The sequence below is a fragment of the Oryx dammah genome, unplaced genomic scaffold (genome assembly GCF_014754425.2).
Source record: "Oryx dammah isolate SB20612 unplaced genomic scaffold, SCBI_Odam_1.1 HiC_scaffold_29, whole genome shotgun sequence".
In the NCBI taxonomy this organism is placed as follows: domain Eukaryota; kingdom Metazoa; phylum Chordata; class Mammalia; order Artiodactyla; family Bovidae; genus Oryx; species Oryx dammah.
The window spans coordinates 86,996,483-87,023,142 of NW_024070213.1; the positions used below are offsets into that span (position 1 = coordinate 86,996,483).

General features: G+C 48.1%; 2 protein-coding genes across 4 annotated transcripts in view; both read right to left on the bottom strand.

Moving 5' to 3' along the window:
* The window catches only part of MCRS1 (microspherule protein 1), a 9,788-nt gene extending 4,411 nt beyond the window's left edge, over positions 1-5,377 (bottom strand). The window contains exons 1-8 of one of the 3 annotated variants that reach the window (XM_040234082.1): positions 5,072-5,177; positions 3,808-3,927; positions 3,161-3,299; positions 2,677-2,815; positions 1,908-2,066; positions 1,651-1,760; positions 621-729; positions 178-316 (exon numbers count right to left, since the gene is read on the bottom strand). In XM_040234082.1, coding sequence (XP_040090016.1) covers positions 178-316; positions 621-729; positions 1,651-1,760; positions 1,908-2,066; positions 2,677-2,815; positions 3,161-3,299; positions 3,808-3,817 — 805 coding nt within the window. In that variant the 5' untranslated portion in view covers positions 3,818-3,927; positions 5,072-5,177. Of the gene's footprint in view, positions 1-177; positions 317-620; positions 730-1,650; positions 1,761-1,907; positions 2,067-2,676; positions 2,816-3,160; positions 3,300-3,486; positions 3,928-5,071 lie in introns of all 3 variants that reach the window. The other 2 variants (XM_040234084.1, XM_040234081.1) reach the window with 2 other exon arrangements.
* Positions 5,378-20,359: 14,982 nt separating this feature from the next.
* Positions 20,360-26,660, bottom strand: part of FAM186B (family with sequence similarity 186 member B) — a gene marked incomplete at its 5' end in the record, with an annotated part of 26,548 nt that continues 20,247 nt past the window's right edge. The window contains 3 exons of the mRNA XM_040233962.1: positions 20,360-20,668; positions 23,865-24,050; positions 24,711-24,889. Coding sequence (XP_040089896.1) covers positions 20,518-20,668; positions 23,865-24,050; positions 24,711-24,889 — 516 coding nt within the window. The remainder of the gene's footprint in view (positions 20,669-23,864; positions 24,051-24,710; positions 24,890-26,660) is intronic.

Genomic DNA, 26,660 nt, shown 5'->3' on the forward strand with positions numbered 1-26,660 from the left:
GACCATTCCAGCCATGCTCCCTCCCTCTGGAAGGAAGTGGTTTTTGCTGCAAAAAGAGGTGAACAAGACCCTGGGAACCAGAGGATTTGTTACAAGGCACTTAAGAGCGGCTGCATCCAGCCCCCTCCGCACTCATACATACACACCCCCACTCTGCCAGATCCTGGGCCCAGTTACCTGTCTGGTCCTCCAACAGGTAATACTGCTTCATGAGCTGCCAGTGGGCCTGCAGAGCCTTGGCAGTACGGGCCAGGTAGAAGGCATCGGGGTGTCTGTGCAGCAGGTCCTGGAAGGTCTCCAAGGTGGGCTGGCTGGTCTGCAGGGCAGGGAGTATGCTCTGGGCATCAGGGTTTCCTTGTCCTGCCCCTGCCTCACCGTCTGTGCCCAATACCCCAGTCCTCATCAGGAGATGGAAAAAGTGACAGCTCCTGCCTGCCAGGAGCCAGGCTTGGCTCTCCCAGAGGACCCCGTCCACAGAGGCCCTGCAGGTGTACACGTGTCTGCAGGGTAAGTCCCCAGGCAGTGCAGCCTCCCTGCAGTCAGTGCAGCCTCCCTGCAGTCAGTTTCCCAGATGACTGGTTCCTGCCCTACCCCCTAGTCTTACTAGCCCTCAGCCTTACCGATCCCACTTTGCTCAGCAGCTGTTCCTCAGCCTTGCTAAACAGCGCCTTGCTCTGGATGGCTGCAATGGCCTCTGGGTGCAGCTGTCTCATGGCCTGGCAGGCCAGCCTGGGAAGAAGGGAGACAGAGAGCAGGGCAGGGTTGAAGACAGGGTGTCAAGCAATCTGGGGTTCCTACTTCTCCAAAGCCTGCAGGCCTTTGCAATCCACATCTCAAAGATCCAAGCCCTCAACAGAAGGGCCCGAGGTGATGAGCAAGGCACCAGTGGCCTTGTGGGTTTGTCAAAAACAGGAACAGGCAATTCAGAAAACTCAGGCTCCTGTGCTCAACCCTGTGAAGAGACTCAAGGGCACAGCTGCCTAGAGGCCAGTCCTGAGGGCGATCCTAAGACCAGTTGCTGCTCCCACCCCAAGACCTTTGCCCTTACTTGACTAAAGCGGCCACCCTCTAGACACCAAACCACGCCCTGCCCATTTCCTGGTGTATCACAGCTGTGGCTATAGCTTAAGTGGCACCATCGTCTGTGGAGTAGAAGATGGATGTTAAGCATTATTCTGATATTGTCAAACGACGTGCCTGAGGAGGAAGTGAGTGTGTTGTGCGTGTGCAGAGGTGTATCGGGAACTCAGACTGCTAGAACTGGAAGGGACCCTGGTGTTCTTCTGTTCCAACTACTTCTTATGAAGGAAGCAACTGTGGGAGGTCAGTGTGGGAAAGCTGGAAGGTGACCGCCCTAAACCACCATGCATAAGGCAGTAGGACAGGGCTCCCAGAACTCATTCTGGTGTTTTCTCTAGTGCTACTTCCTCGGCTTCCAGGCCCTTGTTCTCAGCATCCAGCCTGGACTAGCAAGGTTGATATCAGGAAGAAGCTTCCCCCTAAAGCCTGGGAGGTCTTGGTATCATCTCAGAGAATACCAGGCCCCAGGGAGCCCTGCCTCCCAGCCCCTCTCTTGTAAAATTCTTTCTGTTCAAGAACCAAATCCTGGTGTCCCCAGTACCATGCCGCCACTGGGGCCAGCTCACTCACTTGGAGATGACAGGATCGTAGAGCAGGGCGTACCAGCGCTCCTGGACTTCCCGCAGGGTGAAGCGGCAGCTGAACTTCACACCCAGGTGGACAGATGTCAGGTCATTGGTCTGCAAGACCCCAGAGCAGTTTGTTCCAGCCTTGAAACTGGGAAATACCCTCCCGTGCCACCTCAAGACACTGCCAGGCTAGCTGGGGGCTGAGAACTGGAAGTGGTGAGGAAAAGGGAACAAGACCCCTGTGGGAGGAAGCACTACCTGTAACACGGCATTGATGAGCAGGAGGTCGTCCGCAGGCTTCCAGCGGCCCAGGTCCTTGGTCACCTGCAGTGGCTGTTTGCTCTTCTTCACACGCTTGGTGAGTCCAGGGGCTGAGGCAGGGCTGGGCGGCACAGGTGTGCTAGGGGTCTTGGACACCTGGGCAGAGGGCAGGAGCAGAGTGAGCTCAGAGCTGGCACCAGGGCAGCTGGGGCTTTAGAACCAGAGCTTTGTACAGCCCCACCCAACAAGAAGCCACAGGCAGGGAGCTCAGCTTTCTAATACCAGCCCCTCCCCATTCCCGCCCCCATCAAAGTATTTCTACATAGTCCTAGACCATATGGGGTCTTCTTTCTGCTGATGGTGCCCCCAACCCCGGAGTGGAGGGTGGGTGGGGAGGATACCAGGAAAACACTCTTGCTGGTACAGTGTCTGGGGCCAGAGCAATGCCACCTGGGGGTTATTTTTACACCCAGCAATGCTGGGAACAGGCTGTCTGCTCCCAGAATAGATACACGCTCTATGCCTCCCACACAGAATGTGATACAGGATGCGCTGACAGGGTGGTGGTGGTGGGGGGGGCAGCAAGAAAGGGGGAATAGTGAGATGGGCTCCCAGGAGGCAGGCATCTGAGGTTGGGGCTGGGGCGGCTTGATCCTCTCACAAGCCTCCTCTGCAGGGCTCTTGCCAGCTGGCGAAGGTTGTGGGGAAACACGAAATCTGGCACTGGCCCCCACCCCCTGTTACTCCCCATTCTCCCAATCCTCACCTTCTTCTTCTCACTGGAGGAAGGTTCGCTCCCTGAACAGCGCCCTGGTTCCACCCCACTGGCCCCCTTCGCCCGGGTAGAGGACTTAGCCAGGCTGCTCTCCACCAGCTCATCATCGAACTTCTTCCTCTTGATGAACCTGTGAAGAGTCCTACTCAGTGAGCTCTCCGTGCCCCACTCCCAGTACCCACTCACCCACACCCAGCCTCCAAAGGAGAGCAGGTTCCCAGCAGTCAGAGTGCTCACTGCTCTGGCTCAGTGGTCAAGGCGTGGAACCTCTATGCGCCAACCCTCTGAGATGACAGGGTACCACACCACAAAGACTTCACATCAAAGACCCAAGATCTCCCTCCCTTGCTCAGCCTCAAGGAGAGGGACTTAGTAAGGTCAGGAAAAGCAGAAGCCTCTGCCAGCGCAGGCCCCAGAGGGGTGCGGGGGTGAAGGCATGCCAGTCTCCGTTTCTGGCCCTTCAAACCCTTATTACCTAGAGGAGCTTCTCCGTTTAGGGATGGTCCCCAAGGCCTGAGAGGAGGCCCGCTTCTGCCCTGCCAGTGACTCCTCATCCTCTGAGCGGCTGGCAGTGCCCGATGCCATCAGGGATGAATCTAGGAGCCCCTGAGAATCTAGAAAACAGAGAAGTAGTGAAGTCAGAGCTCCTAATTGCCAAGCAGAGCCTTGAGCCTCTGCACAAGGGACCCCTACTTAGCCCCCCTTTCCCAGCCAGCCCTCTTGGTCCCTCCCCTGCCTCCTTCACATTTGAGGTTTTAAGGTTGGAGTTCCTTGGCCATCCAGTCCCATCTGGGCCCAGACCTTCCACGCTGGGCAGTTCTCCCGGTGCCACGTGTCATGTCGTGCAGCACATGGTGCTCAGGTCAGACTGGTGATGCCGACACACCGGGCTCTGGGCATAACTGCTCCCTCTGCCATCAAAATGCAGCCATGCCAAAGAGCAGCAGCTCAACAGAAAGTCAGTCAATTGTGGCCTCTGCCGAGAGGTACGTGGGTGGTGCTGGCCCAGGGGGAGGTGGCAATGCCCAGCCAGGACCGAAAGACACACGTGCCAGGCACGGGGTGGAATCAGCAGATGCTTGGCGCCTGAGCGTTTGGGGAGCTGGCCCGGCCTCATACTACCTTTGTCCATCCTCTTACAGTCCCAAAGCCACTGGTTCCAAACCACAGGGCTAGAAGGAAGGGTCCCACAGGCTCATCCAAGGATTCTGACCAGGTGAGCTTAGAGGCCGAGAGGAGATTCTGCAAAGGAGAAATGAGGCTCCCTGAGGCTCAGATTTCCATCTGGCCACCCTCACCTCCTTATACTGAAACTGGTCCTCAGCATCCCATAAGTTAGCGAAAACACCAGAAGGGATACAATATATTCTGCCAATATGACCCTAATAAACCAGTGGCCCTTTGAAGGTCACCAACATCTCTGAGACAGTGATAAAAGCTAGGAACCCTAGAAAAATGTACACATTTCAGGAAGTTCACAAACCCCTCTAATTCTACTAACAGCCTCTACGTGAAGGGCCTTGACTCCAAACTAGCAAGAAACAAAGGATTCTTTTGCTTTGTCAGCTGCCCACTCGGCTCCCCTCCCAGTCCAAAGCACGGGAAAGGAAAAGGAGATGGGACTCCAACCAGTTTACCTTTTTTTTTTTCATTTGAAGCTTTGGCTAAAGATTTAGAGGGCGTTACTTCGTGGAAGTTAAAAAACGCGGCTTGGTCACTGAGCAAACATCAACCGCCGTCTGGGGGACCCTCGCCTAAGACCGAAGAACTCGTACTGAGGACTCTCCGGTCCCGCCCCTCCTGATCAGGGACGCTTCTGACCAGGAAGCGCTCCAGCCCTACCCGCAGGTGCGCTCGTCAAACCGCTCCATCGGATACGGTTGGGAATTTAGCCACTTGGGTGGGGAAAGGGTGAAGAGCCCGATGCCGCCGTTACACTGAGGCAGGGTCTGCGCCCCCTTCCTTTTCTGGCCCTCCGCCCTTCGTTCTCCCCGCCAAATGCACACCCAAAGTAGGGAATTTGTCCGGGTCTGTTTCAGGGGCTCGGGATAGAAGTGGTGAAGTCAGTCCTGCAACTCAAAAGCAAAGCACCGAATGAACCCTGATGCTCTCGGAGCCTTGATTCAAGCCCCAGGGGCCGGTGGCGGGGGAAGGTAGTCAACTCCCAGGCTAATTCTCACCCTACCTTTGGCAAGCTACCTTTGCGCATGCGTAACTTATCGGACCAAATTCTGGCCCGGTCCGGCCCACGCATGCGCAGATTTTCGGGGCGCTACCGGGGCGGGGCCCCAAACCTGGGGGGGATCGTACCCGGCAGCACTCTGAGAAACCCCATTTCACCCTCAACTCTCCTCAGAACCCTCAAAGGCGAACAGCGAAGTCTCACCATTCCTAGGCTGCCAGTTCCAACACTTTCTCCGCGGCGACGGCAGCAGCCGCAGGGCCAAGGCCGGCTTCCGTGAGGTCCGTCTGCTTCCGGGTCTACGAACTAAGGGTTGAGCAATCCCTTCCGGTTCGCCCCGACTACGTAAGTAAAGGGGTGTGGCCATGGTACCGAAGATATTACCTTTTTGTTATCAGCCGAAATTAAAGTCTTTCCTAATTGAAACACCTTGTTGGGAGACATCAAGTATTATAGGCCCCAAGTTGGAGGAAGTGATTAAAGGGAAAGGCGAGACTTGGAGCCGGATAGCCTGAGCGGCTAGGTGAGGCAACCTTGGGAGGGGGTGGGCCGGAGGGTGGGGCCGCGCAGCTACTAGATTTCGGCTTCCGAATCTTGCCGCCTTGCTAGAGATCTAGGACTTTGATAGTTTCCCAGGACCACTGATAGGTTGTTTGATTCCACCAGCGGTTTTAGAGAAACTACTCCGTGGTAGGCCTGTGCTAGGCACAATATGGGGAGACGATATTGAGGAGCTCTCTCCAGCCGGAGAGATGTGGCGTATAGAAGGGGCCGGGAGGCTGATGTCTAACGAAAGGATGGAGAGTTGTGGACGGCGGCTCTAGAAAGCAGAGGTCAAAGAGAAAGAGAGAGAGTAGAGGCCCTGGGAGAGGAGTGCCCTTCCACTCAGCCCCACCACGCCCGGATTGCTGGAGGGAGCTGTTGGCCCTGGGAGGTAAGACGACCCGCGGAAGCACCTTCAGAGGAGAAGCCCTGAAGATGGGAGGACAAGCCTACAGGAAAAGCTGGGCGTTTGAGGGTGTGAGAGCTGCCTTGAGAAACCAAAAAGACTGTCCTCTAAAAGACAGTTTCTATTTGTTTCATGCTTCCTTGGAGGGACACATTAGTGTAATAGCTCTAAAGAAACAATGCAGCTCGGAATAAGAAAAGTACAATTCCAAAGCTGTCTAGCAGCTAGGTGGGACCCTCTCAGTGGAGGTGTCAAGTACTCCTCACGTGAACATTGCCAGGCGATTCAAGTGTTAGATGGGAGGCTGGGCCTTCTGGCCCTGAGCGTATGATAGCCTTCATACACTCTCAGGGGACAAGAGTCCCCTGTTCATTTGTGATCTTGCTTAATGAGCATTAACCTACTGTATTTCCCCTGAAAGATTGTATTTTCTGATACAAGATGTGATGGACTATACTAAATACAGCATAGTAGCTATACTAGGTGAGAGTTATCACAGAGGTCTGTAAGGAGATGAGGGTTGAATTGAGATTTGACATTTGATAAGGGGTCAGTTGGGCAAAGAGCTGGGGTAAAATGGCTTAGTCAGTGGGGACAGCATAGCTCCAAAGCAGAAAAGAATTTGGAGAGACTGAGGAACAGGATGGAGATTAGCGTGGCTGGAGCAGGATGATCAAGAAAAAGAGAGGAGGAGGAGATGAAAACAGAGAGGTCATCAGGGCAGATCATTTTAGGCCTTGTGGTTCATGGTATGAATTTTGGCCTTTATTCTTAAAAAAAAAAAAAAACTATATTAACTATATTTATTTACTTTTGACTGTACCACACGGCATGGAGGATCTTAGTTCCCTGACCAGGGATCAAACTTGTGCCCCCTGCAGTGGCAGCATAGAGTCTTAACCACTGGACCACTAGGAGTCCCCTTGGCCTTTATTTTTACTGCATTAGAAAGTCCTTAAAAGATGCAAAAGCATCCATTCTGTGATATGATTTAGTTTTATAAATGATCTGTTTGCCTGCTTGTGGAGAACCGATTGTAGGGAAGTAAGAGGAAACAGAGAGAACAGAGTAGAGGCTACTGTATCGATCCAAATAAGAGGTAAACTCAGGTGGTTTAGCTGGGTTGTGGGGGCAGTGAAAATGGACAGACATAGTAACTTTGATGTGTATTTTGGAGGTAGAACCACAGGGGCTTGCTGATGGATTGGATTTGGGATATGAGGGAAAAGGAAAAATCAAGGATAAGATCTAGATTTTTGGCCTGAGTAACTGCATGGATACTAGACAACCCCTCCCACCCTGTCTTTAGAATATATCCAGAATCTGGTCATATCTCACCAGCTTCTCCACTATTTCCTGATACAAATCCCCTGGATTCATTGTCTCCCACTTGGACTATTGCAAGAGTTCCCTAACTAGTCTCCCAGCTTTCATCTTTACCACCTCTCCTCCAGTTTCTTTATAGCAGCTAGAGTATTCCCGTCAAAATGGAAATCCATGCATGTCAAGCCTCTGCTCAAAATTCTCCATCATCCTTGGAATAAAAGCTTATGGTCTAGCCATAAGCTTAAATGTTGGGGATTCCAACATTTAAGGTAAGGTAGAGGAGGAACCCATTCCCATCCATTTTAGTTCACAGTTACTAAGATGTCCATGTTCAATCTTGCCATCTCCTACTTGACCATGTCCAATTTACTTGATTCATGGAACTAACATACCAGGTTCCTATGCAACAGTGTTTTTTACAGCTTCAGACTTTACGTTCACCACCAGACACATAGGCAACTGAGCATCGTTTCTGCTTTGGCCCATCTGCTTCATTCTTCTTGGAGCTGCTAGTAATTGCCTTCTGCTCTTCCCCAGTAGCATATTGGACACCTTCCGACCTGGGCGGGAGGGGGTGCTCATCTTCCAGTGTCATATCTTTTTGCCTTTTCATACTGTTCTGGTTCTTCTGGCAAGAATACTGGCGTGGGTTGCCATTTCCTTCTCCAGTGGACCACATTTTGTCAGAACTCTTCACTATGACTCGTCTGTCTTAGGTAGTCCTGCACAGCATATCTCATAGTTTCATTGAGTTATACAAGCCCCTTCGCTATGACAAGGCTGTGATCCATGAAGGGGCCTCAGATATGCAGATGATACCACTCTAATGGCAGAAAGTGAAGAGTAACTAAAGAGCCCTTTGATGAGGGTCAAAGAGGAGAGTGAAAAAGCTGGCTTGAAATTCAATATTCAAAAAACTAATAAGATCATGGCATCTGGTCCCATCACTTTATGGCAACTAGAAGGGGAAAAAGTGGAAGCAGTGACAAATTTTATTTTCTTGGGCTCCAGAATCACTGTGGATGGTGACTGCAGCCATGATTTTAAAAGATGCTTGCCCCTTGAAAGGAAAGCTATAACAAACCTAGACAGTGTATTAAAAAGCAGAGACATCCCTTTGCTAGCAAGGGTCTATATAGACAAAGCTATGGTTCTTCCAGTAGTAATGTACATATGTGAGAGTTGGATTATGAAGAAGGCTGAGCACTGAAGAATTGATGCTTTCAAATTGTGGTGCTGGAGAAGACTCTTGAGACTCCCATGGACAGCAAGGAGATCAAACCAGTCAATTCTAGAGGAAATCAACCCTGAATATTCATTGGAAGGACTGATATTGAGGTTGAAGCTCCAATACTTTGGCCACTTGATGCAAAGAGCCGACTCACTGGAATAGACCCTGATTCTGGGAAAGATTGAAGACAAAAGGAGAAGAGGGCAGCAGAAGTTGAGATGGTTTGATAGTATCACCCACTGAATGGATGTGAATTTGAGTAAACTCCACGAGATAGTGAAGGACAGGGAAGCCTGCCATGCTGTAGTTTATTGGGTCAAAAAGAGTGGAACACAACTGAGCAGCTGAACAACAAGAGAAGGAGCCAGCAAAGGAAGAAAAAGAAGAGTGTGCGTAAAGAAAAGTTAGCAGTAGCACCAGTTATCCAGCCTCCAGTTAGCTGTCCCTGGCTCCAGAGTAATCGTTCACAGTACAGCACCCTCCCCAGGACAGATGTGGCCCGGCCAGGGAGGCAACGATCATGGTTTCTCCTGAAACTTTGCTCAGGGCCCCAGGTTCCTTCATCTGAGGGATTAGGACATGGTGGTTAAAATACAGGTTCTGGGCTTCCCTGGCGGTCCACTGGTTAAGCATCCATCTTACAATGAAGGTTCGATCCCTGGTCTGGGAAGATCCCATAATGCTGCAGGGCAACTAAGCCCGTGCAGCACAACTGCTGAGCCTGCACTCCAGAGCCTACAGGCTGCAACTGTTGAAGCCTCTGTGCTCTAGAGCCTGTGCTCACACCATGAGAAGCCACTGCAGTGAGAAGCCTGCGCAGTGTAACGAAGAGTAGCTCCTGCTCGCTGCAACTAGAGAAAGCCTGTGCACAGCAACAAAGACCTACCACAGCCAAAAAATAAAATAAATCCTAAAAAAAATTTTTTTAAACAGAATAGAGGCTCTGTCCAATTTTGTTTCATTTTATTTTTTTGGCTGTTTGGCATATGGGATCTTAGTTCCCTGACCAAAGATCAAACCTGTGCCCCCACCTCACCCCCACAGTGGAAGCTCAGAGCCTTAACCATTGGACCACCAGGGAATTCCCAGGCTCTGCCTTGTTTTAAACCTTAGTTATCTCACCTACCAGCTTGTGACCTTGAAAAGTTATATTTCTTTGCCTCAGTTTCATCATATTGGGAAATAATAGTATCCACTTCATAGGATGGTTCTGAGGAATAAATCACTCTGCCTAAACAAGTAGGTCATATATAGCAAATGCTTATAAAATGTTAGCTGTTGGTACTGATCTTAGGGCTTGGGTCCTAGTGTCTCCTGCCAGGTGGTCAGTCTTGGACCCAGTGTCTGATAATATTCCCCTCCATTAGAGCAGGACCAGTTTTTCTTTCACCTGAGACTGCTACTTTCTGGACACTCAGGACACAGGATTGCCCTGCTCTTGGCTCAAATATACCTTCTTAGAAAGTCAGGTTTAATAAAGCTTTGACCAGTACAAAGATGACTTTGGACTCATACTGCATTTTTTAAAAATTAATTTTTATTTATTTACTTTTGGCTGCACTGGGTCTTTGTTGCTACACTGGTTTTTCTCTAGTTGCAGCGAATAGGGGCTACTCTCTAGTTGTGTGTGCAGGCTTCTTATTGTGGTAGCTTTTCTTGTGGAGCACGGGCTCTACAGCATGTGGGCTTCAGTTGTGGCCAAGGGCCCAGTAGTTTGGTTCCTGGGCTCTAGAGCACAGGCTCAATAGTTGTGGCATGGTCGTAGTTGCTCTGTGGCATGTAGGATCGTCCCATGCTAGGGATGGAACCTGAACCTGTGTTTCCTGCAGTGTCAGGCAAATTCTTTATCACTGAGCCGCCAGGGAAGCCCCTCATAATGCATTTTAAGTCAACATATACTCTACTTGATATCTGTATACTTTTTTTTTCCCCTTTCTGTAAGGGAGGAGAAACCATCTGCAAAGAAAGTCTCATACACAGGCTGAATTTCAATGAAATATCAATCCCCAAGGTAGAGAATCACAGGCAAACTTTATGAAACATCTGACTTGTTCCATCTCAGTCTGAAAACTAGAATCACACTTAATGAGGAAACCTAAATTCTTCCCATTAAAGTTAGGTATTCCATGAGGATAGCCCCTATGGCTATTTTTATTTAACACTGCCTTGGAAATACTAGCCTACTTAATTTCAGAAGAGAAGGGAATGAGATATAAAAACTAGGGAAGAGGTGAAATTACCATTATTAATTTATGATTTAATAGCCTAACTGGAAAACCAGAGGATATCAACTGAAAAACTAATACAAATAAGACATTTTAGCAAAGTGGGTACAAATTATACACAAAAAGTCAATGAACAATAGCCAATTAGAAAGTGTATGGGAATAAAAATATCATTTACAATAGCAAGGAAAAAGTAATGTAACCTAGAGTATTCTTAACAGTGTGCTAGATCTAGGTGCCCCAAACTGAAATTACTATCAAAGAACACAAAAAAGATGAGAATAAATGGAAAGGCATACTCTATTTTTGGGTAGAAAGACTCACTATCATAAAGATGTCAGCTCTCCATAAATTAATCTATAAATTTAACACAATCTAATAAAAATACCAACAGACTACATAATCTGAATATAACATTCATATGGAAATTTTTGCATTAAAAAATAACAGCATTCTGAAAAAGAAAGTTAATCAAAGAGGAATAGCTCCCTTGGATATTAAACCAATAAGAGCTAAAATAGTAAAATCCAGAGGACACTAGCACAAGCATAGGCAACTTGATCAAGAGAACAAAGAGTCCAGAAATAGGCACAAGACATTTAAAATGTTAGCATGTAATAAAGGTGGCATTGCCCATCAGTAGGGGAAAGATGGATTATATGGTAAGTGGCATTGAGACAATTGTGTAGCCGCCTGAAAAAAAAAAACTAGTATCTCTATTCCTCACACTAAAATAAATCTATATGAATCAATTGTGTTTAAATAAATGTAAAATAGTAAAATTATAAATTTATATGTCACGGCAGAGAAAATAGAATAGCACAAAATTTCCCAAAGCATAAAAAAGACAATTCTATCAACATAAAAATCTATAATTTGTGCAGAGCAAAAAACACCATAAACTGAGACAAATGGCAAACTGAGGGAAATGTTTGCAGCTCGTATAGACAAAAGGGCTAATTTGCTTAATATATACAAAATCCTCTCAAATCAATATGAGAAAGAACAAAAATACAAGAACAAAATAGGATGGTTAACATGAAAGATAAATGGCTCTTAGACATATGAAAAGATCCTCAACTTCACACAAGAAAATTGAAATTACATTTCAGTATCATTTTTCACCTATAGATAGGCAAAAATTCAAATGTTTGACAATACGCCCTTGGCATGGTTATGGAGAAAGAGGCCCTCTAATGTGTTACTAGTAGAACTGTAAATTGTCAGTACTTGCCAAAATTACAAATGAATATAATTTCTGACCCAGTATACTTGCATGTGGGCTTCCAGGGGGCACTAGCTGTGAAGAACTCTCCTGCTATCGCAGGAGATGTAAGCGACTCGGGTTCAATCCCTGAGTCGGGAAGATCCCCTGGAGGAGGCACGGCAACCCACTCTAGTATTCTTGCCTGGAGAATCCCATGGACACAGAGCCTGGCAGGCTAGGTACAGTCCATGGGGTCGCAAAGAGTTGGACACTAATGAAGTGACTTAGCACGTATTCAGATGAGTTGGAGATGCCAGTGGGCAACCAATTGAGATCCTCGGTTGGGTGTTTGGGCATACAGCTTTAGGACCCAGAGGAGAATCATCTGGGAATCATCAACATAGAGCTGATGTTTGAAGCCATAAGGGAGGATGAAGTCACCCTGGGATGTCCTGAGGCATGAGGAGAGGAGTCTGGGCACTGGAGCAACCCCTGGCCTACAGGCAGAAGATCATGAATTCCCACTAGAGCCAGGGGAATGTGGGGAACAGGAGGGAAGCCAAGTGTCACGTGACAGATACAAGGGAAGATTTTGGTAGCATTTCAGTGGTCCATGTCTCTCACTTAGTTAAAATATCCTTAAGGACATAAACTAGGTCTTATTTTTATTTTTCTCCCTGTCTGCTCCGCCCCTACCTTCAGTCAATGCAAGACTTTGCACATATTGAGATGTCTGTGAACAAATACGGGCACAAATAAGTAAATGCAATCAAAGCTGGGCCTTTACTTCATTGCTAGTCCTCTAACTGGTCTCCTTGCATCCATTCTCTAACTTCTCCATGTTGCCACACCTGCCTCTCTACAGCACAGGTCTAGTAACATCACTGCTTTCCTTGAAAATCATCCATGGCTCTCCACTGCCTGCTGAGGAAAATCATCAGCTTGGCCTTCAAGCTCATCCAAACCCAATCTCAGCCCAGCTTTGCTCCTGTAATATCTGGCTTGTTACTGATGAACTACAGCCATATCGACCACTTTCTGGTGTGTAAACACGCTCTGTTTATCATATTCTAATCCCTTGTATTCCCCTGGAGTCCTCCACCCCACCACCTGTGTTAGTTCTAGACATCCTTCAGCTTTCTATTGAAATCCCACGTAGCCCTGAGGGCCTTTCCAGACTCTGCAGAGAACATCCTTTTCTTTTGTTCTCCATTTGACTTTGCGTCTGTACTGTGTTTGTGTTTGTTACGTAGCTGCTGCTGCTAAGTCACTTCAGTCGTGTCGGACTCTGTGTGACCCCGTATTTACGTAGCTAGATCCCCACTATTTACTATCTCTCCACAGTGGAGTGTGAAAAGAGATTGTGTCTCAGTGTCTTCGTTACACATCCAGCCTTAGCACAGTGCATTAAGTAATCGATAAATGAGTGATGAGTGTGTAGAGCCTGAGCTACTCCATCTTGTAAAAGAATTCCATTTTTGCAAAGGTACCGGGCAAACAGACTTTGGATATTGCCTAAACTTGCCCCACTATGCACAAGCCAATCAGCCCTTAGGACAAACCTCCTGACTTTAAGTTCAAGGATTTGTGATTTACCTTGGAAGTAAAGATTTACATTTGTGATTTACCTTGGAAGTAATGATTTACATTTGTGACATTTGTGATTTACCTTGGAAGTAATGATTTACATTTGTGATTTACCTTGGAAATGATGATTTACCTTTGTGAAATAATGATTCACCGTGTAAGTGAAAAAAAACCAATCAGAGATCCACACACAACCCTATAGAAGAGGGTAACCAATCAGTAGTTCTTCAGCCTGAACACTCCTTTTTGTTACCCTTTCACCTGAATATTCCCTATATAAGCAGTGTACCCAAAACTCGGGGCTCCTCTCCTTAGCCGCTGCTTTGGTAACGGTGGGAGCCCCACCTCGAGCTTGGTAATAAAAACTCTCTTTCTTTTGCATCGGATACCGGCTCCCTGGTGGTCATTGGGAGATTTCGCAACTTGGGCATAACAAGTAGATGGTAAGTCCTTGGGAGGACAAGGACCTAGTTCTATGTATTTTTATTATTCTGGTGCTTTGCATATAGCCTGTATCCTATTTTTGTAGTAAGCTCCTTAGAAGTTTGTTTAATTGACTTTTATACCCTTACAGCCTGGTACAGTGCATAACATCACAGTGGGTGCTCAATAAATGTTTAGGGACTCAATAATTACTCATTTAATTTGCTCTCAGTAGCCTCCAGAGGCAATAGCTTTGGCAAACAATGTTTGGCATGTGCTTCCTGCCATCTCTGACAGGCTGCTTTAGTAGGTCATTGACAAGCTATGTCATGTAGTATGGTTAACAGACCGAATTAGGACTGTCATGGTGGTTAAGCATTTAACACAAAGAGATGTGGCTCTCCAGGCAGAAATGCAGCCTGGAAGAGGCCTCAGCAGCAAAAGCAAGGCAGCTCAATTAAGGAAGGGTGGGATCACTTATTCCTTAGGGAAAAAATCTGACTTGGTTTCTACTATGTGCACAGCATTCTGTACTGGGGGCAGCTACAGTTACGGAAGCAACAGGGCATCTGCTCTTAAAGAGTTTAAGATCTGGTGGGGTTGAGGACAGCTCACCAACAGTCCCAAAGCAGGGGCTTCCCTGGTGGTCCAGTGGCTAAGACGCTCCTTCCCAGTGGAGGGGGCCCCACGTTCAGTTCCTAGCCAGAGAACTAGATCCCACATGCTGCAACTAAAGATCATGCATGCCACAACTAAGCCAAATAAATAAATACTAAAAAAAACATGTTCTATAACAAAGACAGAACTGACCAATGCTGGAAGAGATGCATCAGCAGAGATGGAGAGAAACTCTAGGAGAAGGGGGCACCTTACGGAGGATCAGAAGAGGCTTCTTGGTAGGGAGAGTAGCATTTGAGTTCCTTTACTAAACTTTCCTGAATAGAAAGGGAATCGTCAGCGTCCCCCTCCCCGCCTGCAGCCTGTTCCCATCCCTGTGGCCAGGGTGATGCTCTGGAAGGGTGGACCCAATTATGTCACGTCTCTGCTTGGAATTCTGCAGTGGTTCCCATTTTATTCAGAGTAAAAATGGCTCCTATTCTTTCAGACTGAAAAACAAAGCGTCCTTACAGTGGCCTACAAGGCCTTCAGTGACCTCCAGTCATTCTCCAGCACTTTCCATGCTACTCTCCTTCCACTCACCTAGCACCAGTCACACGGGAGACCCGGCCATTCCTCTAGATGCCAGGCATGCTCCCACTTCAGGCTGTTCCCTTTGCCTGTGCACCCTTCCTCACAGCTTGCTTCTTCATCTCCAAGTCTTTACGCAAATGTCAACTCAGTGAGGCCTGACACACCCTATTTTAAATGGTAATCTCAGGAATGCCCTGGAGGTCGAGTGAAACTTTCACGGCCTACTCCTCTGCTGAAATTTGTGTTTCTTCATCATCTCAATGGAGAAGGAAATGGCAACCCACTCCAGTGTTCTTGCCTGGAGAATCCCAGGGTCGGAGGAGCCTGGTGGGCTGCCGTCTATGGGGTCACACAGAGTCAGACACAACTGAAGCAACTTAGCAGCAGTAGCAGCATAGCATCTTTTACCATCTGACATACTGTGTATTTTACTAATTTTTTTTGTTTATTTTTGCCCAATAAAAGTTCTGGGAAATCACTTTAAAAAAACAAACTCTTCAGCACTATATCCCAATGCTTTCAACAGTGCCTCCTATTAGGTACCCAATAGATATTTGTTGAATGATTGAGGATGTGATACATATTTAAGGAAATCTTCAGGAAGGGCCTCCTGGCAGAGTTCCTAAAAAATAGTTGCCTGAAGTATCATTGACAAGGACAGATCTCTGAACTGCAAAGCTGAGGACCCTGCAGGGGGTGAGTGAATCAAGTGCCCTAGGCTGAAGCCACCAGGAATGGATCCAGATGTCCAAAGGATGGGTCTGGAATCCCTTGTCTCTCTCCCTATATTGATCATATTTGCTCTCCTTACTCAGCCAAGCTCCTTCTCAGATGAACTCCACCCAGCTTTGGCTGTGTCCCTCCTTGAGCTGTTCCCATTCAGTTCAGCCGTCTCCCTATCCAGGACAGCCGAGGCCCTTAAACAAGCACTCTGCTGCCCCCTTGTGACTCCTGTAGTAAAGGAGCTTCTGGAAAGTGAGAGGACAGAGGTTTACACAGGGACTCAGAATGGGGGGTGTGGGAGAAGAAACCTGAATCTTCTTGACCCCCACAGCAAGCCTGAAATACTGGCAGCTGCTCCCGTCCCCACAGACATTACTGCCAATAGCAATGACCATACCCTCAGCAGAGCCCTGACAGGTATACCAGCTGGCCTTTGGCTTTGGTTGGTCCAGGTTGAGTCACCTTTGTGCAAAGAATTTGATGCAATAGTCAGATCCCAGGGCCTTCTTTGAGAGGCATTCAGACCAGTTGACTAGTGTATCCATCTTCTCTCCTCCTCTGCCTCCTCCCAACTCACAGCCAATAAGGAGTCTTTAAGGATCACCAGCCAGCTCAGGGCCAGGTGTGTATAGAGAGAAGGGGGCTGGGCACTATGGAGAAGTGGGGCCCATGCCCTGGAAGACGCTGCTCAGCTGAGACACTGCTAGTTCCAGCCCATTACTGTTTCTGCAGGTAACTGAAACCCACCTAAGCTAGTATCAGCCCCTAGACAGGGAACGTCCTGGGAAACACTGGGTTATCTTGTGGACTTACAAGGGATACAGCTGGACCTCAGGAACCATCTGACTGGCAAAGTCTCTGAGAAGTCTTCTTTCTTTTCTATATAATTTGTTTTTATTTCTGGCTGCTTTCAAAATGTTCTCTTACCTTTGGTTTCAGCAATTAGATTATGCTATACTTAGGTGTGTTTTTCTTTATCCTGTTTGGGGTTCTCTGACATTCTTGGATCTGTGGTTGGTTTTCTTTCATTAATTTAGGAAATTCTCAGTAGATCTCTCTTCAAATATTTCTTCTGCCCCATTCTCCCTTTTTCTGGGACTTCAATCATGTCTGTCAGAGCTGATTCGCTTTGGGTTTGCTCAATTGTTCCTTAGCTTAGAGTTACAGTTTAAATTTCTCCTGACCTGGCTTCAAGCGCACAGATTTTTTTTCCCTCTGCTTTTGTCCAACTTGATTAACTGGCCAAAGGAATTCTTCATCTCTGATATTACAGTTTTCACTTTTAGCATTTCCATTTTTTTAAACACTTTCCTATCTCTGCTCAGATTCACCATCTGTTCATGCATGTTGTCCACCTTTTCCACTAGACTAGATCAGTCTTAGCCATGCTCACATTTTTTTTGGAGAAGAGGACACCTCCAACAATAGAGTCATACTCGTTCTTTATCTGACTTTTTCTAAGTTAGCCTCCCCATCACATGGGACACTCCAGATCCCACCTGGCTTTCCCCTCCCTGGCTCTTTGTCTTGTTTACAAATGGTTTTTGTCTCTTTCACTTCATCAACACCTCCTTGAAGGCCACAGTTAGGGCTAAAGTAGACCCTTCTCTCATGTCACCTTCCACCTTAGTGTTGATTCCTCATCCTGGAGACCCCTAAGACTATGGGCCATGCAAGCAGAGCTATGGCCAACTCCCAAATCTGGCTTCAAGAAATATGCCAAGCAGTATTACTTCTCATATTTTGGCTTCCCTGTTTTTGTATTTTTGAGGGTTAAGGCAATATCTTATTTGATTGAATACATCAACTTTGCTCTGAAAAAAAAATGAGGCTCTTATATAATATTAACCTCATACCAAAAAAACATCATATACTAACTATATCTATATATTTCCTTGGCTGCCATCCTCTTGACTTCACAGCTTCTATCAGACACTCTGCTTGCTTGCCAGAGAGCTTGAGAGAAGACATCCAAAAAGTCAAAGTCCTCCATCACCAGAATGGGTTTGGCTGCTGGGCACCTTAAGCACAGTGCCAAGAGCCTATGAAAACATGTGAAACCTTTAAAAATATCATTGGTGGGACTTCCCTGGTGGTCCAGTGGTTAGGACTCTGTGCTTCCACTACAAGGAGCACAGGTTCAATCCTTGGCTGGGAACTAAGATCCCACATGTCGAGGGAGTAAAGTCACTGGCACCAAAATACTAAAATATAAAAAATATGTAATTAAATGTTTATATAATGCTCAAAATCCTCCAGGCCAGGCTTCAACAGTATGTGAACTGAGAACTTCCAGATGTTCAAGCTGGATTTAGAAAAGGCAGAGGAACCAGAGATCAAATTGCCAACATCCAATGGATCATCAAAAAAGCCAGAGAGTTCCGGAAGAACATCTACTTCTGCTTTGACTACTCTAAAACCTTTGACTGTGTGGGGCACAACAAACTGAGGAAAATTCTTTTTTTTGTTGTTTTTTTTTGTTAGCTGTTTGAGGAAAATTCTAAAGAGATGGGAATACCAGACCACCTGACCTGCCTCCTGAGAAACCTGTATGCAGGTCAAGAAGCAATAGAACCGGACATGGAACAATGGACTGGTTCCAAAGTGGGAAAGGCTGTATATTGTCACCCTGCTTATTTAACTTATGATGCACAGTACATCATGCAAAATGCTGGGCTGGATGAAGCACAAGCTGGAATCAAGATTGCAGGGAGAAATATCAACAATCGCAGATATTCATATGACACCACCCTTATGGCAGAAAGTGAAGAGGAACTAAAGAGCCTCTTGATGAAAGTGAAAGAGAGTGAAAAAGCTGGCTTAAAACTCAAGATTCAAAAAACGAAGATCATGGCATCTAGTCCATCACTTCATGGCAAATAGATGGGGAAACAATGAAAACAGTGACAGACTTTATTTTCTTGGGCTCCAAAATCACTGCAGATGGTGACTGCAGCCATGAAATTAAAAGATGCTTGCTCCTTGGAAGAAAAGCTATGACAAACCTAGACAACGTATTAAAAAGCAGAGATATTACTTTGCCAACAAAGGTCCTTCTAGTCAAAGCTATGGTTTTTCGAGTAGTCATGTATGGATGTGAGAGTTGTACCATAAAGAAGGCTGAACGCCAAAGAACGGATGCTTTTGAACTATGGTATTGGAAAAGACTCTTCAGAGTCTCTTGGACTGCAAGGAGATCCAACCAGTCAATCCTAAAGGAAATCAATCCTGAATACCCATTAGAAGGACTGATGCTGAGGCTGAAACTCCCAATACTTTGGTCATCTGATGTGAAGAATTGACTCATTGGAAAAGACCCTGATGCTGGGAAAGATTGAAGGCAGGAGGAGGAGGGGGCGACAGAGGATGAGATGGTTGGATGGCATCACTGACTCTGGACATGAGTTTGAGCAAGCTCCAGGAGATGGTGCTTGGGAAGTCTGGTGTGCTGTAGTCCATGGGGTCACAAAGAGTCGGACACGACTGAGTAACTGAACAACAACAAAAACCATAATATTGTCAGTTTCATTATTCTGTCAAATTTAATATTCAAAATGTTCTCATATTTACAAAACTTGTTAGATTTCATCTCTATGGGTGATGATTGCTGAGAAGTCACAGCCCACTGCACATTAAAAAAACCCACAACTTATTCATAGTCAGTTAATTTCCAAAGCGAAGTTATGAAAATCTTTTCAAATTATTTATAAAGAAATATATTTAGCATGAGGGCTACCATGGGTGAGGCCTCCTGAAAACAATAGACCCAAAAGGCTAGAAATGGCCCATTCTTGCCCCAGCAGTCCAGTGTGTGTGACCTGCATCAAGAATGCCTCTCACCATCCTCCCTCCAGCAGGCTTCCTTGGGATACACTGAGCTGTGGCTCAGAGATCAAATCCTGCTCTGGCCCAGAGATCAGGTCAAGCCCCCATCTGTTTGCATCCCATATTCTTCTCTTCTTTCCAAAGTTTCAACCTTAAGCCGGGAACAAGCATGGCTGCCATTCCTAAGAAACAGGATCACTGGATTGTGGGTCCTCTGAGGACAGGGTGATTTCTTAGCTAACGTTTGGCTGTGCCTGCTCCCTAGGCCTGGCCCAGCTGGGTGAGACAAGGCGGAAGGGGCGGGCAGAGGCCAGTGGGAGACTGGCAGACGGCTGAGTGTAAGGGAGAGTGAGGGAGGGACTCTGCTTGTAAGCTGTGTGAACCAACCAAAGCCATGTCGTACCTGCATTAAGACAATAGACAGGCATGGCCTCCTAAGCCCACACCATCTAGATTTGGAGATTCATGTCTCCATTCGTTCCATCTGTGTCCTCACTCCTCAGAAGGGCACTCATCTTTGCCCCCCCGCCCCCAACCTGGTCACCCCTGGCTCTGACTTGTACTATCTTCTTTTGTTCTAAGTGTTGACGCTCATTATCAGTTACATATTTGTCCATGTCTCTGACTGAATGAAGACTTACTGAGCCCTGACGTGTGCCAGACACTGATCATGGCTGTCTTGGTGGGTCAACTCCCAGAAGGTAAGCTCAACATTTGGGGAATCCTCTGTGACTGGTGTCCAAATCATGGACCTGTTTCCAAAAATGAGTTGGGGAGGTGTGAGTTTTAGCAATGAGACAGAAAATTTAAAAAATAAACATATCTCTATTTTATTAACAATGTACAGTTTGCTGACTGAAAGAGGAAAGTAGTGTTTCTCAAAGTTCTAGGATTACTTAGCAGGACCCAGAGAGTTTGTTTAAAAACAGTAGCTGGGAGTCTGCTTTGGAACAAGTTTGAGAATCACTGGCTAAGGCATGGAATGGGGCTGGGATTGTCTCGATCCTTCTGGCTTCTTAGGGTTCCAGGGAAGGACTCGTTTGACTTTTTATGAACAAGCTCAGCTGACTCCTCTGGGGGTTCCTGTTCTTCCTTTCTTTGGGTCACTGAGGCACTGAAAGGGTTAATACAGTTATGGGTTGGGGAGCAGCTGAGACATGGCCCCTGAGATATGAGCGCCCACCCAGCCTACCTAGCTGTTTCCCTGGTCGACTCTGGGAGACCAGTCCAGGGCTGACCCAGATGTGGAACTGCTTAATATGACGTTTCTGCCACATTCCAGGGGCTCTGCTGCTTTTCTTGTGAATCTTCTTTCGCATCACAGAATTCCCCCTCTCCCCTCCCTCACTGTTTCCTGCTCCTTCTTACCCATCCATGCTTCTTCCTCTCCACCCCTATCTTGGTTCCTTCCCAGAAACCAAGCTATAAGCGCTCTCCTCTGTCAGCACCACACTGGAAGTCTGCATGGGTCCCTGCTTGCTGCACCTCGGCACACACCCGTGAACCGAACCGCTGTGTACTTTGTGCAGAAACAGGCTCTGAGCAAGGGAGGGCAGGGCAGTCTGAGTCGAGGTTAAGATTCTTCTCGGACTACACACAGTGCCTAGAGTGTGTAGGCATGTAGCTATCTTACCTGTCAGACAGAGAGCCCAGGGAAGACGTGTAAAACAAAGCAGAGAAAGCTTCTGGAGGAGGGGTCTGGTGGCCTTTGAGAGACTCAGTCCCAAAGCCCAGGAGGAAGATGAAGAGCCCTTCCCCGCATGCTGAGAAGACATCCCAGTGAGCCTTTGATGAGGCAGGTTGCCAGTGCCAAGCAAACGGGGAGAACGGCACAGTTGGCCCGAGGTTCCAGTTAGGAGACTAGCCACTACTGTAAACTGGAGAGCACAGCTAGGGGAGCTGATGAGGTGGGGAAGGTCACAAAGGGGTGAGTGGCCTGGACCCACACAACAGGTGGACATGCAGATCTGAGGTAGGCTGGGGGCAGGCAGCCAAAGAGAGGATGCACTTTTGGGAGTGGAAGCAGCATGTCTCCAGAGGCATATACACACAGAGAATTCACAAAGACGGCAGCACGACCACCAGCCCAGGGGCAGCAGGAACCTGGAAAGCGGCAGAGAACTTGCTTTCAGGAGCAGCAGATTCTCAGGCCATGGAACCGAGATCCCAGGACAAGGCAGGCAGCACTGCCCTGAAATGTCGGGGATCGGCCTGACATCCAGGTAGGTGGTGCCCACCTGGCATGTGGGTAGAGAAGACAGAAGCAGCGGGGCTTGACTGCTACACCTGGTACTGTGATAAACTGAATACACGCATGTGGAGTTAGAAAAGGGAGAAGAAAATTGTATTCACCTAAATTCCCCTGGAAAAGAGAAAGTCTTTGGTGGGAACAATATTTTGATAAGTGCTTAAATCTGAAGCTGAGATCCCAGTGGAGGGCTGGGTGTGGGTGGAATAGCTCTGCGTGAGACAGGAAGGAGTTTTTGCATTCTGCATGTTATATACAGAGAGAGGGGAAGAAAGGAGGCTGCTCTGTGGTGTTGTTCACTGTGAATCCCTCTCTCTGTCACCCTCCTAAATTTTCAGAAAGTTACTAACATCGTGAAGCACATGGGGCCAAGTGGCGTGTGTATACTTGATATTATGTGCACGCATTTATGTGTGTCTGAAGAACAAAGGGGTTTTTGGCTCAGGTTGAAACAGATGCAGAGAAGGAGCTCAGAAAGGAGAGACACCACTATGAGGGGGTGGGAGTTGAGGGCAAGTTCAGCCCAGTCTCAGCAGGGTGTGGCCCCAGCTGATCTCTGGGTTACTAAACTCTGCCACACTGTTGTTTCGGTTATTCTCAATTCTGTTTGCTCAATTCTGTTGTATCCAAATCAACTAACAACAACAGCAACACACCCACACACCTGGAATCGCTTCAGGAACCAAACACCGGTATCTATGCACTACATGGGCTATGTTCATGCCCAGCTGGGCCTCTCAGGACCACTTCAGAGTGGGCTCACAGCCGAGCACCAGCCTCCTTTGCTGCTGCTGGGCCACTCTGTCTTCCCTCAGTCCCTGTTGAGAGGACAATGGCAGCACCAGCATCTTGCAGGCTTGGTTCCGGTTAGGTCTAGACTGGCAGGCATCAGTGCCCTCTCCCTGTCTACCTCATTCATTCATTCATTCTTTTGTTGCAGGATCTTAGTTCCCTGTGTGTGTGTGCTTAGCTGCTTCAGTCATATCTGACTCTTTGCAACCCCATGGACTATAGCCCGCCAGGCTCCTCTGTCCATGGGATTCTCCAGGCAAGAATACTGGAGTGGGTTGCCATGCCGGGATCGTCCTGATCCAGGGATTGAACCTGCGTCTCCTATATCTCCGGCATTGGCAGGCAAGTTTTTTACCACTAGGGCCACGTGGGAAGCCCCTTAGTTCCCTGACCAGGGATTAAACTGGGGCCCCAGCAAAGGAAGTGCCAAGTCCTAACCATTGGACTACCAGGGAATTCCTATCCCGGTCAGAGATCTTTAGTTGGCGCACGGCCAGGGCCACAAGAGACAGCTGGCATTAGTAATGTAGAAGGGATCCTTGAAGAACCTGAGTCTTCAAGCCAAGAGAGGCAGAGTTGAACCTTCCTAACCAGAAAAGCCTCTTGTTGCCCCACTGAGTCTCACTTCCCTCCCCTCAGCTGCTCTTCCTGGGGGCAGTTCTTGAAGGCAGTAAGGAAACGACAGTGCCAAAGATGGGCCCAGGTTTATCCTGAGATTTTTGGTTTCTCTCGTCTCTCCATACCTGCACCTGGCTCACCTTGAGAACAACCCCCAGGGCCTAGGGCAAGATACACGCTTGAGTAATTTACATGCAAGTCCCAGGAAATAAGTGGAAAGAAAAGACTTCCATCCTGGTCTTCTGAGATGCCCTGTGGAGTCTTTGAGAGAACTAGAATGGTGTTGGTGTGGGGACCCAAGCTCATGGCTGATAAGGCAGGTAAGCCTCTGTCTGTCTGATGTGGTACTGTAAGTGAAAGTATTAGTCGTTCAGTCGTGTCTGACTCTTTGTAGCTCTACGGACTATAGTCCACCAGGTTCCTCTGTCCATGGAATTCTCCAGGCAAGAATACTGGAGAATTCCTCTTTTCCAAGGAATCGAACATGGGTTTCCTGCATTGTGGGCAGATTCAGTGTGTTACAGTGAGTCATTATTAATGTTTGGAAAGATATCTGTTGGGCGGTTGGACACAGGGAGTGTTTACTCTGCCCCCTGCCCTTAATGGGTAGGTGTCCCTGAATCCAGATTGACCATCCAGCCTTGCACCTTACCGGGCCTTGAGGGTCATCAAGCTTTTGTGGAAGGAGGACTGCACATCCAGTGCCAACAGGCGGGGAGTGTCTGGGAAACCTCCTAGCTGGTCCCAGGACAGGCTGGTGGGGGTCTTCTTTTCTATGGGGTAACTGGAGGCAGCCACATCAATTTTCCACATGGCCTCCATCTGGTTCCCCTGCTGGCTGGGGTGTGAAGGCGGAAAGTGCAAAAAGAAATGAAGTTAGACTTGCAGAAAGGGAGACAATGGGGAGCAACAAGCTCTCCAGGGTTTTCTTCCCTCCTCAGATAGTTGTCACCATCCTCTGTGCCACATCTCTTCCCTTCCCAACTCTCCGTCTCACCTCCTGGAGTCTCCTCTGGTTGAGGAGCTACTGGAAAAGGCTGCCGAGATAGCCCCGGTCCTCCAAGACATGCCCCGGGGCTGAAGCCCTGAGCCGGCCACACTAGGATGGTTGAGGTGTGGCTCACAGTGTCTCTCTTTGAGCCCAGCGGTCACGGGGTGGGAAGGCTCAAGTTTATTTTTATGGACGGACCAATGCTCGGGGTAGAAATAGTTGTGAGTTCTCAACTGTGGGTCCCAGGAGTCTCAGTTGCATAGTTTGAAACATACTTGGTCAGGCTGGCCCTTGAAGCCCACACACCACACACATACACACACCCTCATCTAGGCCCATGACCCGAACTGGGCAGGGCGGCTGAGAAGCTGGGCTTCTTGCACCTCATGGGTGAGCTTTGCTTGTCTGTGCCTTCACTGAGCTTCCGGTCCCCTCCCCAGTCTGCTCACCCCTGCTCCCTGATTGCCCACTCACCCAGCCAGCTGCCCCCGGCCTCCGTGCACCTACCGGGCCATCTGCTGGGGCATACGTGGCTGGTGTTTGGTCTTAAAGAGCTCCTGGGATCGCTTGCAGAAGGGGCTGCTGGAGTGGCTGTGCCGCAGTAGGAATGGAGGAGGCTTGCTTTTCCTTGACTTCGGGGAGATGACCACAGGGGTGTGCAGGTTAACGTTCCACTCCTTCTGGAGCTAAAAGAAGCCAGCAGAGAGGCATCATCAGAGAGACAGGAATCTATCCTCTTTTTAAAGAATCCGCCTGCCAATGCAGGAGATGCAAGAGACACAGGTTCGATCCCCCGGGTCAGAAAGATCCCCTGGAGGAGGGATGTTTACCCACTCCAGTATTCTTGCCTGGAAAATTCCAAGGTCAGAGGATCCTGCTGGGCTACAGTTAATGGAGTCACAAAGAGTTGGACATGACTGAATGGCTGAGCACAGCCCAACACAACTACTGCCTGACTTGGGGTTGAGCAGAAAGGGGGAGGCCCCGGGAATACCTCCAATTAGAGACCCCCTGGGACTTCAATGTATCACATTTCCAAGAAATGCCTTGAATTGCAATCTGCTGGTTTTATTCCTGTTTTCTCCTTTGTTGTGGAGAATCCAGACAATGGGCAAAACAGCAAGGAAAAAACTAAAGGAAGCTAGAGCAGCTGGAACTGTGCAGACTCATAGCGTTCATGACACAGGTCAGGTTGTGTCTGGAATGCTCTCTGTATCTAGTCATTCAGCCTCTGCCCTGGCCACCTAAAGAATTATATATATATGGTCCCTTTCCTTCTCAACCTCAAAACCAATTTAGCAAGTCAAGACAGCCACAGGAGGTGATCAGGATAGTACAAGGAGACAGGAAACTGCGTTGGGAGAGGGCTCCATGGCAAGGCTCTCCCAGCTGCCTTGACTCAACTTCCATGCTGAATCCCTCAGGACACTGCTTCCTCCAGACTCTGACCATTGCTGCTCAGGACTCAGGGGGCTTATCTCCTGGCCCATCTTAGCAGATTCAGAGTCACTGCTAGCCATCAGCTAGCCTCCTGTGGGCCATGTCAGCACTCGATGCTTTTCTGGCTTTGGCAGCAAGGGAAAGAGTACAGGAAACTGCAGGCAGCCCTTAGAGAATAAAACTAGGTCAAACCCCATAGAGGAAGACTCAGAATGACTTTGGACTCTCAATAGCAAAGCCAAAACCTGGAAGGCAATGAACAGTGCCTTCAAAATTGTGAGAGAAAATGAATTCTAACCTAGACTTCTCTATACAGGCAAGCTGTCAACCACAGTTAAGGGTAGATATTCAGTGAAGATATTTTCAGACAACAAAGGTCTCAGTGATTCTACCTGCCAGGAACCCTTTGTTAAGAAGTGACTGGAGGAGGTGCTCCACTAAAACAAGGGAGACCCAGGATTGGAAACAGGGTAGCTGTCCCCAGAGAGCAGTAAAGGGAGTCCCCAGCATGAAAGTGAAGAAGACCTGGAGACCAAGCCTAGAGGGCAACCAAGCTGGACAAGGAGACCCATGGGAGAAGGAGGATCTGAGCATAGAGCTGGACTGCAGGCTCTGGCTACCTCCCCTGCAGAAGAGGCTTCCTTCTCTAGCTCTTTTCTTTTTAAATATTTATTTTTGGCCACACCTTGTGGCATGTGGGACCTTAGCTTCTCTGCCAGGGATCGAACCTGTGCCCCCTGCATTGCAAGCACTGAGTCTTAACCGCTGGACCACCAGGGAAGTCCCCTACAGCTCTTTTTGAGGGTCCCTCAGATCCCCTGGAGAAGGGAAAGGCTACCCACTCCAGTAGAATTCCACGGACTGTTTGCTGCTGCTGCTAAGTCGCTTCAGTCGTGTTCGACTCTGTGTGACCCCAGAGATGACAGTATAGTATAGACGATGTATAGTCCAATACAATCCATGGGGTCGCAGAGTCAGACACAACTGAGCGACTTTCCCTTTCTTCCCTCTCTTGCT